The sequence below is a fragment of the Harpia harpyja genome, chromosome 1 (assembly GCF_026419915.1).
Source record: "Harpia harpyja isolate bHarHar1 chromosome 1, bHarHar1 primary haplotype, whole genome shotgun sequence".
Classification (NCBI taxonomy): Eukaryota; Metazoa; Chordata; class Aves; order Accipitriformes; family Accipitridae; genus Harpia; species Harpia harpyja.
Window position 1 is genome coordinate 30,190,744 of NC_068940.1, and position 14,447 is coordinate 30,205,190.

The following is a 14,447-nucleotide window of genomic DNA, read 5'->3' on the forward strand; positions in this document are numbered from 1 at the left end:
CCTTGGGCAGGAGCTGCCTTCAGCAAGATGGATGGAGGGGGAACAGGTCGTTTCCCTGGCCAGGGAAGGGTTGGGGTGCTCCAAGGGGTCTGGGATTTGCTGTTTTCCCAAGGGGACGGTGCTGGGCAGGGTTGGCGTGACATGGTGCTGCCTGCTTGGGCATGGTGCTGCCCGTCTCCATCACAGGCAGCATCGGGACGGACCCCTGCCCACCCCTTCTACTTTTCACCAGGGCCAGGCTCAAATCCTCCTCCTTATTACAGGGCTGTGGGGGCAGGACAACCCAAGCCAGGCACTTAGCTGGGCTTGGGCGGCGGGGGGGGGAGCTGGTTTTGGGACTGTGGGCTCAGCATAGGTGGGGAGCCAGGCAGGGGGAGCATCCACAGCCATGTTGGGGTGAGGAGGGCAGGGGGCTTGCAGCCCCACATCCCGGTGGGTGCCTCACTGGGTCCCACAGCACACACACCCCCCACCCCGCGTTCCTGGGGCTGCTTCTCGCCCCTCCGCTCTGCCACCGGTGAGCTGGGGAAAGGGGAAACCTTTCAGCACCACCTGCCCTTTGGGGGGGGGGGGGGGGTTGCTCATTTCGGCACAGTCTGAACCCCACAAACACTGGGCCTTGTTCAGGACGCTCCCTGCTTGCAGCTCAGCCTTCCCCACGACACCCCCCCCCCCCCCGCCCCTCCGGGGTGCGCAGGGGACGACCGGAGAGTGGGGGGGCAGCGGCCGGGGCCCGTGGGGAGCCGTGGGCCGGCAGGACGCGGTGGGAGGCCGCGGACACGAGCACCATCCCGTGGGCGATGGGGGAAGCTGCCGTGGAGCTGCAGCGGCTGCTGCTGGGGGGGGGGGCAAAGGGCACCCGCATGGCCAGCACACCCGCGACGGTTGTGGGTGACCCCCTCGGTCCCCCAGACCCACCAGCCCCCCCTACGCCCCCCACGCAGCCTCGATTCCCCCCCCGGTGGTGCTGCAGGGACCCCGGCGCAGGGGATGGGACCCCTCACCCCGGCACGTCTGGAGCTCCACGCAGCTGGGGGGACCCGGTGATGCTCCAGCATGGAGCTGGGAATGGGACCCTGCCTGGGGGACCCGGCTGCGGGGGCTCCCCAAGACACCACACCCCACACCAGGCTGAACCACGCTCCCAGCTTTAATCCCTGCCGTGGAGCCCCCCCCGGCAGGTTGGGGGTCAGTGGGTCCCATGGCCAGGCAGCTGTGCTGGCCACGGGGCCGCGGTGGCATCGGCTCCCTGCTGGCTGCCAGCGGGATGGGGACCGGGACACGGCTCGTGGGGGGCCGGCAGGTTCCCACGCAGTGACTGGTCTCATGGCTTGTACTGCAGGTCCGTGGCGATGAGCATGAAGCCCTGCGGGGAGTTGGGGTGAGATGGGGGGGGGACATGGGGGATGCGGGGGGCAGCAGGGTGAGGGGACAGTGGCGGCACCCACCTCCTGCAGCGAGAGCCGGGCGTCGAGCAGGCTGAGGCCGTGCAGGGTGGGCAGGGGGACGCCAGCCTGGAGCCGCTCTGTGGGGAGAGAAGAGCTGTGAGTGGGGGGCAGCCCCAGGGCAGCCGGGGGGGGGGGGTGGGGGGGTGGGATGGAGACAGCACTCACTGTTTGCCCAGGGCACCCCGAAAAGCCACAGCCCGAACTTCAGTAGGGTCTCCAGTCTCTTCACCTGTGGGACAGGCAGCCCCCTGAGCCTGGCATGGGGCAGGCAGAGGGGGCTGCAGCGCTGGCAGGGTTCAGCTCCCCTACCAGGGCTGCACCCGCTGTCTGTGCAAGTGCTGGCCTTGCACGGGGTCCCCAGCACCCCCAGGCCCCTCCCAGACCCCCAGACCCCGCTCCCAGGGTGATGCAGAGCACAAGGTTCCCCTCGGATCCCCCATCGTGCCCCAGCACAGCAGCTCACCTCCACCGGGCCCACGTGCGACGTCACCTGTGACACGCTGAGCCTGGAGGACGAGAGCAGGATGAGAGCCAGGCACAGGGACGGGGACTGTCCCATCCCAGGGCAGGAATGGACTGAGCTCCATGGCAGGGCTGGGAGCCCAACAGAGAGGGTCCAGCTGAGGACCTAACCAGGGTACCAGTGCCAGGGCAGCAGGCATGGATGAGAGCCAGGGGCAGGAGGGGTCTGAGCAGGCGATACGGGACATGGGGAGGCAAACGGCCAAAGGTGGAGAATGGGGGGAGCTTCCCAGGAATGCCCCAGGGGAGGCCAGACCCAGCACCGGACTGGGGACTCACCCCTTCAGGCTCACGGTGCCTCCGAGCCTGTTCCTGGTGATGGTCGGCTTCCCCGTCACATTGGCATCCTGCAGCAAGAAGAGATGTTGGAAAGACCAGAGCAGTGCCTGCAACCCTGCATCGCACAGCATCACCCCAGCATTACCCCAGCATCGCCCAGCATCACCCCAGTATTGCCCAGCATTATCCAGCATTGCCCCAACCAGGAGCACAGGCAGATCAGCCCCAGCTAAGCCCTTTGGGGCCAGGCCCTGGATCCCCGTGCCGTGGCAGCACCAGCCACTCACGATGTTCAGCAGAAAAGCAGGGACGTGGGTGGCGTTGGGCAGCACCACAAAGGCCTCAGCAGAGCCGAAGAAGGCACCGTGCAGGGCATCGGGGTGGCAGGAGAGCAGGGGCTGCCGGCGAGCCGAGAGGTGCAGCTCCATGGGGTAGTCTGGGTAGCGCTGCTGCAGCTGGGAGAGACCAGGGCTGAGCTGGCACGGAGCCACACTGGCACCGCCGGCACCATGGGCTCCAGCCCGGGCTCCCAGCGGGTCTCCACCACCGCCCAGTGTGCCCCATCGCTGCCCTGCCCTGGGCTGGGTGCAGGCAGGGTGGGCAATGCATCCCGTCCTGCCCATGGTCCACCTGCCCACGTCATGTCCCGCCTGTGTCCCATCCCGACTGCCTCCCATCCTGCCCATCATGCCTGCCTCCCATCCTGTGTCCCACCTCTTCTGCAGCCCATCCCCTGCCCTGTCCCTCCTGTGTCCCATCCGATGTCCCATCCCGCCTGCATCCTGTCCTACCCGCATCCCCTTCTCCCCGTGTCCCATCCCACCCACACCCACCTGCGGGGAGAAGAGCCCCATGCTCTTGGTCCTCAGCTGGAGCGGGAACCGCCGCGGGAGCTGGAAGGCAGCAGAGGGGTCGGGGTGCTGGGACCAGGCATGGGCAGGCACGGGGACACCCCGGTGGGACCCCGGCGGAGGCAGCTCTGCCCCGCAGCCATGGCCGGAGCCGTCCCTACCATGTCACTGGAGATGTTCTTGTGCAGGACCCCGGCCGTGAAGTACGTGAAGGCGGCCGAGTTGGCAACGAACTCGGTGACAGCCAGCAGCAGCATGGGCTCCTGCGCCGTGGGCAGTGCTGTGGGCAGAGCGGTGGGCAACGCTGTGGGCAACGCCACTGGCACCGCCGAGGAAGGTCTCTGCTGGGACTTGCCCACCCTGAAGAACTCCCCCTGCGCAGACAGACGGACGGATGGACGTGAGGCTCAGCCCGGCTCCCCCGTACCCCATTCCTGGAGCCAGCCCAGGGATGCCGGGGATGGCATTACCTTGAGGGCGATGTCCCCGTGCTCCACCGTGATGGCCGGCTGCCCCACCAGGGAGTGGTCGATGGCGGCGAAGGTGTCCAGCTGGGTGGATGCTGCAGGGACATGGGGATGGTTGGGGGGGAGTCGGAGACCACCAGCCCCCTCCCACAGCCCCGGCTCTGCCGACACGGGGGCTGATGGGATCCAGCCCCACAGTGGGGTCCTGCTGACCCTGCCGGGCACCAGCCCCCTGCATGGCCCCCCCCAGACCACCCTGCCCAGCCCCAGCCCCAGTCCCTAGGGTCCCCTCACCCACTTTTCATGTGCTTCAGGGCAGCCTCCAGCCTGCAGACACCCTTGTGGAGCTCGAGGCAGAGCTGGAAGCAGAGCAGGGCGTCAGTGAGCCCACAGATGGGGGTCCCCAAGCCACTCATTGGGCCTGCCATGGGAAGGGATGGGGACACCAACACCCCACAGCACAGGGGCCGAGCACCCACCTGCTTGTTCAGCTCCTGCCTCAGGGCTTTCTGGAGCAGCGGTGCCAGCGGGTTGTAGAGCCAGCTGTGGGGCAGAGCAGGGTGCTCAGATCACGCTGGGGTGCCCCAGCCTCCCCCAGACCAGGGGGCACCAGGGAGTCCCTGCATGCCAGGGACAAGAGGGAAGTGGGGGTCCCGGCATCACCTGTGTCCGTAGTGAAACTCCACATGTAGGTCGGTGACGTGGGCATCACAGCCTGCGCTCCACACCATGGGGCGGCCGCTGCCATCCACGCTCACCCCCAGCACCGCCACCATGGCCAGGTCGTGCACGCGGAGCTCAACGGAACCCTTGTCCTGGCTGGGGACAGAGCAGGTGAGCACGGGGACAGCAGTGGCCCCGAGCCACCCAGGTACCCATCCCTGTGCCCCGTGCACGTAAGGACTCACATGGTGCCCAGCTGGGCTCCCCAGTCGGCGCTGAGCCGGATGCGGGCGCGCTGCACCATCAGCCTCACCCCCACGTCCTCGGCAAAGTCCACAGTGGAGTCGTTCATCTGCAGCTCATGGATGCGGACGCTGCACGACATAGGCAGCCTGGGCTCACGGCTGCGCCCAGGGCACAGCCAGAATGGGAATGGGGACAGGGACCGGGACCCCGTGGGCAGCTCTTACCGGGGCACGGCGTAGGTGAGTGTCCCCAGGAGTGGGCTGTAGTAGGAGCCCCTCAGGTTCAGCTCATGCTCCTTCTGCAGCAGCGACTGGAGCAGCTCCAGCCCAATCTGCCGACCTGGGGTAGAGCAGGAATTTGGGGGATGGCACCAAGGAAGGGGCTGCGGTGCCGGTGGGGCGAGCAGCCGGGTCCAGGACACCCCTCCATCCCCCATCCCAGGTGGTCTGGGCATGGTCCCCTTCACCCCCTGCCCAGTTTCCCCAAGGGTGGTCAAGGGCACGAGACCCACCGAATTCCAGCGCCTTCCGGGTCAGCTGGGCCTTGATGCCGGGGTTGGTGCCGGTGGCGGGCACGCAGGCTGTCAGCAGGAGCAGGAGGCAGAGCCACGCCGACCCCAGTACGCCTTGGGGATGGTGCTGGGACCTGGAGGCTGAAGCAGAGGACATGGCTACGGGATGTCCAGTCGCTGCGGAGACCCCGTCCCCGTGCACCAGCCCGGCCAGGACTTATATCGGGGACAGAGAGCCTGGGGTGACATCAGCCTCCTGCGCACATGCGGAGCCCACCGCAGCGCTCTGGCCACTGAAAGCCCAGCCTTGCCCAATACATGACTCAAAGGGGAAGCTGGGTCTCCCGTTGTTCCCCACTTGCGCCTGTTGTGGGAACGGAGGAAGGCAGGGTCCCACGCCGTGTCGCTGCCAGCCCCCCACCCTGGGGATGTGTGGGACCTGGGGTTACCGGCCGTGGGGGCACGTGGCTGGCATGTGGGGACCCAGCTGGGCCAGGGTCCCAAGGGGCTTTGGCTATGCCCAGCCTGGGAGTGATGGAGGAACAGGGAGATGTTGCGAGTTGGTCCTGGGGCAGGTGGGCTGCACTGGGGGGACAGGGCTCGATCTGCTTGCACTGGGGAGCAGCAGCTGTTCCCACTTTGGGAAGGGCTCTGAGGACCCTGTGTAGGGGCACCCGAACCCCAGTGGGGGGTCAGGGTCGCCAGGGCATGGCGGCAGCCCCCAGGGCCACGGCATGACCAGAAGGTGAGGACAGTCAGAGCGAGAGCAGAACTGTGCAATCCCCTCCAAAAAGCCCTGGCCGCAGGGGAAGAGCTGCCCATGCTCCCAAACCCGTCCCCCAGCCAGGGTGAGCTGGGAGAAGCGTGGCTCAGACGGCTGTAGGTCACTGGATGGTGCCATGGGCTACGGCTGCCAGGGGTCCAGCTGCCTGCCTGGATCCAGCCAGGGGACAGCACCAGGGACCCAGGGATCCCTCGGGGGGGGGGCCAGCGCCCCATCCCAGCACCATGTGGGGATGTAGGTCCCACGGCTGACCTCACCGGAGGGACCACAGCACCGGATAATGCACCTTAAGGTCCCCTCAAGAGCAGCTGCCCGCTTGCATGGGACCCCCCAGTGCCATCAACCACGGCTGCAGCGATGGCCACAGCCCCCGGCAGCATCCCAAAGGCCAGCGCTGTCCTTGGCCCCCGGCCCCGCGTCCACCACAGCCCCTCCATCCCCAGCTGCCCCCACCCTGCACCAAGCCTCACCGCGGCCGGCGGTCGCGGTACCCCACGCCGTGGGGGCCACAGGTCCCGCTGTGGGTCCCAGCTCCGCCATGTCCTCAGGGCCGTGCATGGCAGCAAGCAGCAGTGACCGACTCTGATGCCGATGTCCATCCCGGGGTGGCCGGGCTGGTTGGACCAGAACGTCACCCAGTTCCTTGGTCCCTAATCCCTTCCGGGATGAATCAGGTCCCATGAAAACAATGAGAGATGGGTCGGGGCGCAGGTGCCCACAGGGCTGGGCCCTCCCTGGGCTCTCCTGTGCATCCTGGTGCAGCTGCATCCTGCATCCTGGTACGTGGCAGGCAACTCAGCCCTGCCAACCCCACTCCGAGCCTCAGCGGGCTCCACGCAGCCCTTTCCCCTACTCTCTGGCTACCCTGGCATGCCAGGCCCCCGGTCGTGGCAGCCCTGTGGCAGTGCCACACCATGTCCCCGTGCCCCAAGCGGGAGATGATGGCCAAGACTGCATTGCAAGGGCTCAGCCGTGGGGCACACGGAGCTTGGGCAGGGCGGTGGGGCAGGGATGTGGGGGGACACATGGGCATGCACAGAGCCCCTCTCCCTGTAGCTCCAGCTGGAGCTTCCATATGTGCCAGTAACTAATGGGCAAGGACGGCACCAGGGAGCACGGCACAGATGGAACCGGTGCACCGTGGGGTGGGGAAGAGCCCCAGCACCCTCCACAGAGGGTTCCTGGGCCCCAGCAGAGCCCCCAGGCCCTGGTTCTCCCGGCCCCAGGACCCTCCGGGAGGGCGGCCCGGGCAGGGCCATGCAGTGCAAGCGGGCACCGGGAGAGGGACCCACTGCCCCGGCACCGGCAGCTCCAGAACTGCTGCCACAGCGATGGAGGGGTCCCAGGGGCGATGGAGGGGACACCAGTGGGGATGATAGAGGGGACCTGGGGGTTGATGGCGGGGTCACCAGGGGGATGATGCAAGGGACACTGGGGAGCTGATGAAGGGGACCCATCTGATGATGGAAGGGACACCAGGGCTGATGGACAGGTTCATCCACAGGCACATGGAGCCCACAGTCCCCCCTACATGTCCCCTGCTGCTGTGTCACAGCCAGGACAAGCTTGGCCAGGCCAGACAGTGTCCTGGTTCCCCAAGTCACCTGCCCCTGCTCACCCCCCTGCCAGGGGATCTGCCAGGCTGGGGAACCCTGAGCGGGCACATACGGGCACGGACACACACATACACACAGAGCTGTGACCATGCCCGTGAAGGTGCAAACACAAACAAATGCTCATGCAGAGGTGCACACATGCACACACCTGCAGCCAGGGCTGGTCAACCCCTTCCAGCCCCAGAGACCCCCAGCTGCAGGACGGGCCCTGCCAGGGGAGCCCCAAGCTGGCTTCCTGCGCCCAAGGCTGGCTGGGGCAGCAGAAGCCCCCCCCCCAGGCACCCCGATTTGCCCCCACCAAGCCCATAGGAAGGTCCATATACATCTATTGCAGAAGGCAGCACAGCCCCCGAGGTGTTTGTGAGTCATGGGGCAGCTCAGGTCAGCACAGCTGTCCGGGGCACCCCCAGCCTGTGGGGTTGCACAACCGCTGATGCAATTTCCTTCTCCCAAAAAGCTTGTCCAGCCCCAGCCCCGCTGGTGGGGGTTGCACGAGGGCGAGCCGGAACCGCAGGGGCAGCACTGCAGCGAGCAGCACCCCAGGGCTCACACCCACTCTCCCTCGGGGCAGCGGAACGGGACCATCCCCTGCAGCATCACCCTCACACAGCCTCACACCCTGCAGCCACCTGCGCCCTGGCCTCAGCCCTGATCCCGCTGAGAAATGGGGCGAGGGCAGGCCCATGCTGCTGCCCAGGGAGACCAGGATCCCATGCTCCTCGCCTGGGCACAGAGCCCCACACCTGGCTCCCAGTACTGTCCCCTCTGTGTCATCGTCCCATCGAGGCGCCTGCCCAGGGGAGACGTGTCCCAGTGCTGCTCCATCTTCCCACCGCAGAAACCAGGGTGCAAACCATCTTCCCTTGTGTGCCTGCCCCTGACACCCCATGTCTGAGGCTGGGGAGTGAGAGGTGAGAGCAGGACATGGACCCCACAGGAGCCACTGGGCCCTGGGAGGGGTTCCATGGGGACACAGTACTGGGACAGGGACAGGGCACCCGCAGACACCTGGGACCCACCAAAGCAGCACACTGGGAGGAACTGGAACCAACCCATGGGAGACCCCCTCCCCAGCACCACCACAGGGGCCCAGCCCCAGTACCCCACAGCACACCCGCCCAACCCATACTGGTCCGGATGGGCTCCCCCCAGTTTCATGCTCCCTGGGGGCATGGCCCCAGGATCCAGCCCCTCCCCAAGCCCCCCCCTCCCGGGGAGCAGGGGTAGGAAGCAGAGGCATGTCTGGTCATCAGGGCTTGTTTAATAACAAAACTCCAGCTATTGTAAAACAATATTCTCCAGCATCATTGTAATATACAATACGGGGAATGCTCTCAGCAATCTGAGAAGGATACGTCCCGCGGCCGCCGGGCAGCACCCCCGGCCCAGGCTGCGGGGGGATCCCCCCCCGGGGCAGCCCCGCCAGGGGAGGGGGCCGCGGCTGCCGGTCCCCGCCGTGCCGCGGGGGTCCCGGGATGCAGGCGAGCGGCGGCGCTCGGGGCCGGGGTCCCGGGGGTGTCCGTGACGGGTCCGGAGCGGTCTCAGCGGCAGAGGATCCGGTCGGCAGCGGGCATGCACGGAGCCTGCGGGAACGGGGAGGGGGGCGAAGCGGCCGGTCAGTGCTGGTCAGGGGGGTCCCGGGGAGGGAAGAGGGGCGGGAGGAAGGGACCCCACCACCCCCCCGCCCCGGGAAGTAGACAGCGCGGTGCAGAGATGGGGTGGGGGGGGTCTGGGAACCCGGCTGGGCCGGTGCCGCCGGGCCCGGGGAGGGCTCCACACTCACCTCGGGGGGGTCCCCGGCGGCGGCGGGGCGGGGGGGCCCGCGCTGCAGCGCCAGCTGCAGGTCCCAGATGTAGTCGATAACGTGCTGCAGCAGCTCCACTTTGGAGACCCGCCGGTGCCGCGGCAGCGTCGGTACCAGCGCCCGCAGCCGCGAGTAGCAGCCCTTCATGTCGTACAGCAGCGCGGCGGCCGCCTGCTCCGCCGCTCCCGGGGACACCCCCGGGCCCGGCCCGCAGCGAGCGGCTTCCCCGGGTCGTACCGCCTTCAGCGAGCCGCCGGCGCCGGCGGGCAGCGGCGAGGGGGAGGCGGCGGCGACCTTCATGGCGAGGGGCGGCGAGGGGAGGGGAAGACCGGCGGCGATGGGACCCTGCGGGCGGACAGCCGAGCGCGCGCCCCGCCGCGCCAATTATAGAGCGCCGACGACGGCGGGGCGGGGCCGCGGGGGAGAGTCGCGGCCAATGGCGGAGCCGCGGGGGCGGGGACAGCCCCGCCCGCCCCATTCATGCGCCCCCGAAGGGCAGCGCCTTAAAGGGGCAGTGGCGGGGAGAGGGCGGCGGGGGGACACCGGGGGTGCGGGGACTACCGGGGGTGCGGGGGCCACCGGCGGTGCGGAGCGCCGGCGGGCACCGCCCGCCCCGACACCTTCCCCGCCATTATCGTGGGTAATTGCCCCGCGGCCCCCCGGTGTCGGGCTCCCTGCGGCCCCCGCTTCCCCTCCATCCCCCGGGGCTCCCCGCGGCCCCGCTCGCCGCCGGCCCCCCCAGGCCTCCCGGTGCCCCTCCAGGCGCCCAGCCCTCCTGCACTCCCCGGGCCCCCCCGCCTCCCCGGCGGCTCAGACCGTTAGACGCCAGGGCCGTGACGTCACCCATTCATAAAACCCCGCGCGCTGTCAGCGCGGCGCCTCGCGGGCGGTGCCCATGGCGACGGGGGCGGGGCGGAGCGGGGAGGGGGGGGGGGGCACCTGCAGCCCGGCCCGGGGGCACCGGGACCCCCCCGGGGACACGGGCATCCCCCCTGGGGACAGCCCGTACCCCCGGCACCGGTTCGGTCTCCCCCGCCCCAGGGTCGCCCCGCTCTCCGGCCCCCCCCCCAGTCCCGGGGCTGAAACCTCCGCGGAGGCGGCGGCTGCCGGGGCGGGGGGGGGGGGTGTCTCCAGGTTTGGGTCCACCCGGGGGGGTCACGGCGCTGGGTGCAGCTCGCGTGGGGCACCGCGGGACCGTGGGCTGCGAGCGCGGTCCTGGGGCGGGGGGGGTGGAACGGGAGGAGGTGCCGCCGGTGCGGCTGCAGCCTCCGTGCGAAGCGGCCGGTCCCTGCCCCGAAGGGCTTCCGATCTGGGAGGTAATTAGCGTTCCTGCTCGTTCCTCCCCGCACCTGCAGGGAGGTGCAGCCAGCGCCCTGCCAGCAGCGGGGCCGGGAGCCCCGGGGGGGCCCCGAGCAGGACCCCGGCCTGTCCGCCCTGCGAGTTCGCGGGGGAGCGCTGCCACAGACTCCCCCGAACAGCACGAAACGGTGCAGCAGCGAGCAGGGGGTGAGCAGGCCGAGCTGTGGCCTTTTCAATCGCTGCACACCTGCACAGGTGTGCGTGCACGTGTGCACACAGACACACGGGTGTGTGTCTGTGTGTGCACAGACGCACGGATGTGCACATGTGTATGCACAGACACAGGCACACGGATGTGCATGCACTCATGGAGGCATGCACATGTGTGTGCACACACACACAGATGTATGGGCATAACACAAACACACATGCACGGGAAGATTCACGCACACACACAAACCTGTGGGTGTACACATGTGCACAAACATGTCCATAAGTACATGCATGCACATACATGCACACGCACTGAGGCACGCATGGATGAATGTACATAGATACACACACATACATGCACGTACATCTATGCACTCTCACACACACATACACCCCATCTTGCACACGAATGCATGTGCCTGGGTGCCAGAGCAGCCCCCACCGCCCCCCATGTACCCCGGGAGGCCGTGCCGCAGGCCCAGCTGCACCGCTGCATTGTTGGCAGCAGCAAGAAGCCGCGCTGGGCTCTGTCGCAAACAAAGCCGGCATGGGGCTGCAGCACCCTGACGGCACAGCTCCAGCAGACCTCGACCCCAGGGGGATGGGGCTGCCAGGGTGGGCTGCCCTGCTGTGATGGCAATTCATGGTAGCACAGCCACAGGGACAGCCTGGGCACGTTGTGCCCTTCCTGGCTGGATAGTGTGTCATGCAGGCCAGATCCAGAGTGGGTGCAGAGGGCCACAGTGCCCTGCCCTTAGTGGCGGTGGGCTGGGGGCCAGACCCTCCCGTGCTTGGCCATGCTCAGAGCAGCTGCAGCCGCCCCAGGCATGCAGGGAGCTGAAGGCTTCCCCTCCTCTTCCTCCTCTTGGCAGGGACAGCAATCCTGGAGAGCGTGGATGGACTTTAACCCTGCCAGCCTGGCTGGGGGGAGCCGCATCCCTCTGTCCCTCCCTCTGTCCCTCCTCCCTGCATCCCCCATCCCGGTGCGGTGGCGGTTCCCAGGGTGGGCACGGCGTTGGGGTCGCCCCCTCCATTCAGGGCTCGGCGGAGGGCCTGGTGCTGCCCGGTTCCCACCGCGGCTCTCAAAGCTGCTAATTAGCCCCCATCTGGCGGCGGTGGCCAGGCCGCGGCGGGGAGGCCGGGGACATTGTGCGCAGGAATGCCTTTCAGTGCTGCCGGCCGGCCGGGTGCCGCCAGCTGCGTCGCCAACAATGCGCCATGGCCGGGACGAGCTGGCCCCCGCGCCCTGACAAGCGCCCTGCCCGCCGCCCCAAGCACCGGCCACGCCGGGTGGCATGGGGACCGGGACGGGCTTCACTGCCAGCGCGGGTGTCATGGCACACACGGTGGCATGGTCGCCCTGGCTGCCGGTGGCCCCGGCCCGTGGGATGCCCCCGGCTGTCGGATGTCCTCGCCGCGGCCCTCTGTGTGTTGGGGTGGTGGGGATGGAGATGGGGTGCTGGGGTCAGGACTACCAGCGTGGCCCCAGGACGCTGCCCTGGCCACAGCTGGCCACGGGGTCCCGGCACGGCGTGTCGGCCAGCGCGGCCGGTGTTGTCCGGCAAGACAGATAGCTTCATTTCCATGTCAATTCTGGGAACAGGGCACTCGGCACGGTAACAGCGGCCTCAGCCATATGGCGCTGGCTGGGCTCAGCCCGGTCGTGGGGGGGGAGGGCGGCTGCTTTGCGCAGAGCAGGGGTTGCCCGGCAGCCGAGCACATCAAAGCCCCCGGCCGCCCCCCGCCTTGCCGGGACCACACAGGGCACGGCCACGCCAGGCCGGCGAGGGGCCGCCGGGGGCTACTTGTGCCGCGGCGATGACGGGGGCCAGCCGGCACCCCAGCCCCGGCAGCACCCAGCCTCGTGCTCCGGCACGCAGGGCTCCGCAGGGCTGCGAGCAGGAGGCAGGAAGGCAGCACGGACACCACGGGTCAGGCTGGGCCTCCCCCCCCCCCCCAGTGAACGGGACCCCCAAACCTGGGCTGCTCCTGCCCTGGCTGGGGTTGGGCTCCATCCAGGTCCCCTCACCCTATGATCGGCCCTGGGGACATGCACACCTCTGCCCTGGGGCTGCGCAGAGCCTCCAGCTCCCCATGCCCACGGGACGGTGCTGAGCTGCGGCTGCAGATGTGAGCCGGGGGCCGCCGGCACAGCTGGAGCGTGGCCGAGGCCTGAGAAAGCCCTTGCGCGTTCCCCTCCCGCCTTCCCGTTCCCGGCTCCATCCGCTGCAGGCCAGACCAGCTGGAGCCAGGCAGCCCTTCCTGGGATTTATTCCAGCTTCCTGCCCCTCCTCACCGGCTGGCCAGGGCTGGGGTTGCTCTCGATTGCTTCCTCTCCCCTGCTCGCAGCCGCCGGCCGGGTGCCACCGCCAGCACCCACCACCCAGCAGGACCCCCAGCTCTCACCCCCACCACAGCCGGGCATGGCCGGCTCTGCACAGTGGGGCACAAGGTGCCGCACTGGGAACCACAGCACCCGGCACCCATCCCACCAGCTGCGCTCCCATCCGCTATGGGGAGGCTCTGCAGGGCTCTGGGGACAAGCAGCCCCGGTGTCCCCCCTCCTGCCCCAGGCACCAGCACTCCCCACCCATGAAACCACCATCCCGCTGCCTGGCATTTGCACCCAGGGGTGCCCCCCGTGCACCCCCAGCTCAGCCCATCCCACCTTGCTGCAATCCCCTGGCAGGAGCTTGCCATGAGGGGAGGGTGCCCAGGGACTCCCCTTGCCAGTGGGCACCTACATCAGTGCCCCGAGGGGGCCACGGGCAGGGGGGGGGATCACCCCAAACCCCACGGCTGCCGGCAGCAGGGCAGGCTGTCTCCGGTCCCTTCCCCGGCTGGACGCAGCTCCGTGGATGGAGGTTTCCTGCCAGAGCTGGTGCGTTTGCGTTTCCGCAGCTCCCCCCTCCCCGAGCCGGAGGGACCCCCTTGGCGAGGGGAAGGTGGCCCAGCGGCAGCCCAGACAGAGCGGAGCCGTGTGGCCGTGGCGGTGCTGGGAGCGGAGATGCCACAGGGTCCAGGTGCAGCGGGCGAGCGAAGCCCGGGGCCACCAAGGCGCCGGCTCCGCTGGCGGCTCCTTGCAGGGCCCAGCACGCTTCCTTCCTTCCAGCCCGGCCCTGGCTTATCGGCTAGGCAGAGTGAGGGGTGACCCTGCTCTCCCCTCCCCAGACCTTCCGCTCCCCGCAGCCCCAGGAAAGCTCCTGGCTCGCTGCCGCGCTCCCACCGCACGTACAGCTGGCACAAGCTGTCCCAAGGTCTGCGGGGGAGCAGGGAGGCAGGATAATGCCGGCGCTGGGGTACCATGTGCAACCCCCAGCCTGCTCCTGCACGCTCGGAGGGTCTGGAGGCTGCAAGGGGATGGGTGGGAGGCCAGCGTGGCATCAGGCTCCCACCACCCAAAGCCAGGGAGGATGCAGAGCCTCGCGGGATGCGGTGCCAGACCCACAGCGGGAGAGCATGCACCATCATGCCGTGGCGGTGAGCGGGGCCCCGGCTTGGGGTAGGGTGCTGTGCCCCGCGGCAGAGCCAGCATCGTTTTCCATGGGACACTGGAGGCTGGTGAAATCACATCTGGAGTCTAGACTCAGTGACTCCATGGGCCGGGCCTGGCGGCCGCACCGTACCCAAGCCCTGCTGCACACTGTTTGCTTAGCTGGAGGTATTTAATTGGAATTAAAGTGGCCCCTCTTGTTTTTGCGGACAGGGCTGTTGGAAAAGGAGCTGTAAGTCATAGAAAACATC

At 68.6% G+C, this 14,447-nt stretch overlaps 2 protein-coding genes across 2 annotated transcripts; both read right to left on the reverse strand.

Moving 5' to 3' along the window:
• Positions 1-1,190: 1,190 nt before the first annotated feature.
• On the reverse strand, positions 1,191-6,410 carry LOC128140603 (bactericidal permeability-increasing protein-like). Its single transcript, XM_052784738.1, has 16 exons — positions 6,242-6,410; positions 4,988-5,128; positions 4,701-4,815; positions 4,476-4,604; positions 4,231-4,386; positions 4,047-4,110; positions 3,866-3,926; positions 3,571-3,662; positions 3,262-3,474; positions 3,083-3,142; positions 2,537-2,704; positions 2,250-2,317; positions 1,912-1,954; positions 1,614-1,677; positions 1,449-1,525; positions 1,191-1,366 (listed from the first exon to the last, which is right to left on the reverse strand). The coding sequence occupies exons 1-16, from the start codon at positions 6,327-6,329 to the stop codon at positions 1,325-1,327; spliced, it is 1,581 nt and encodes a 526-aa protein (XP_052640698.1). The 5' UTR covers positions 6,330-6,410; the 3' UTR covers positions 1,191-1,324.
• A 2,220-nt stretch (positions 6,411-8,630) lies between these two features.
• ID1 (inhibitor of DNA binding 1) lies at positions 8,631-9,568 on the reverse strand. The gene is made up of 2 exons (XM_052784872.1): positions 9,171-9,568; positions 8,631-8,970 (listed from the first exon to the last, which is right to left on the reverse strand). Exons 1-2 carry the CDS (start codon positions 9,489-9,491, stop codon positions 8,929-8,931), a joined length of 363 nt encoding a protein of 120 aa, XP_052640832.1. The 5' UTR covers positions 9,492-9,568; the 3' UTR covers positions 8,631-8,928.
• Between the last annotated feature and the right edge of the window lie 4,879 nt (positions 9,569-14,447).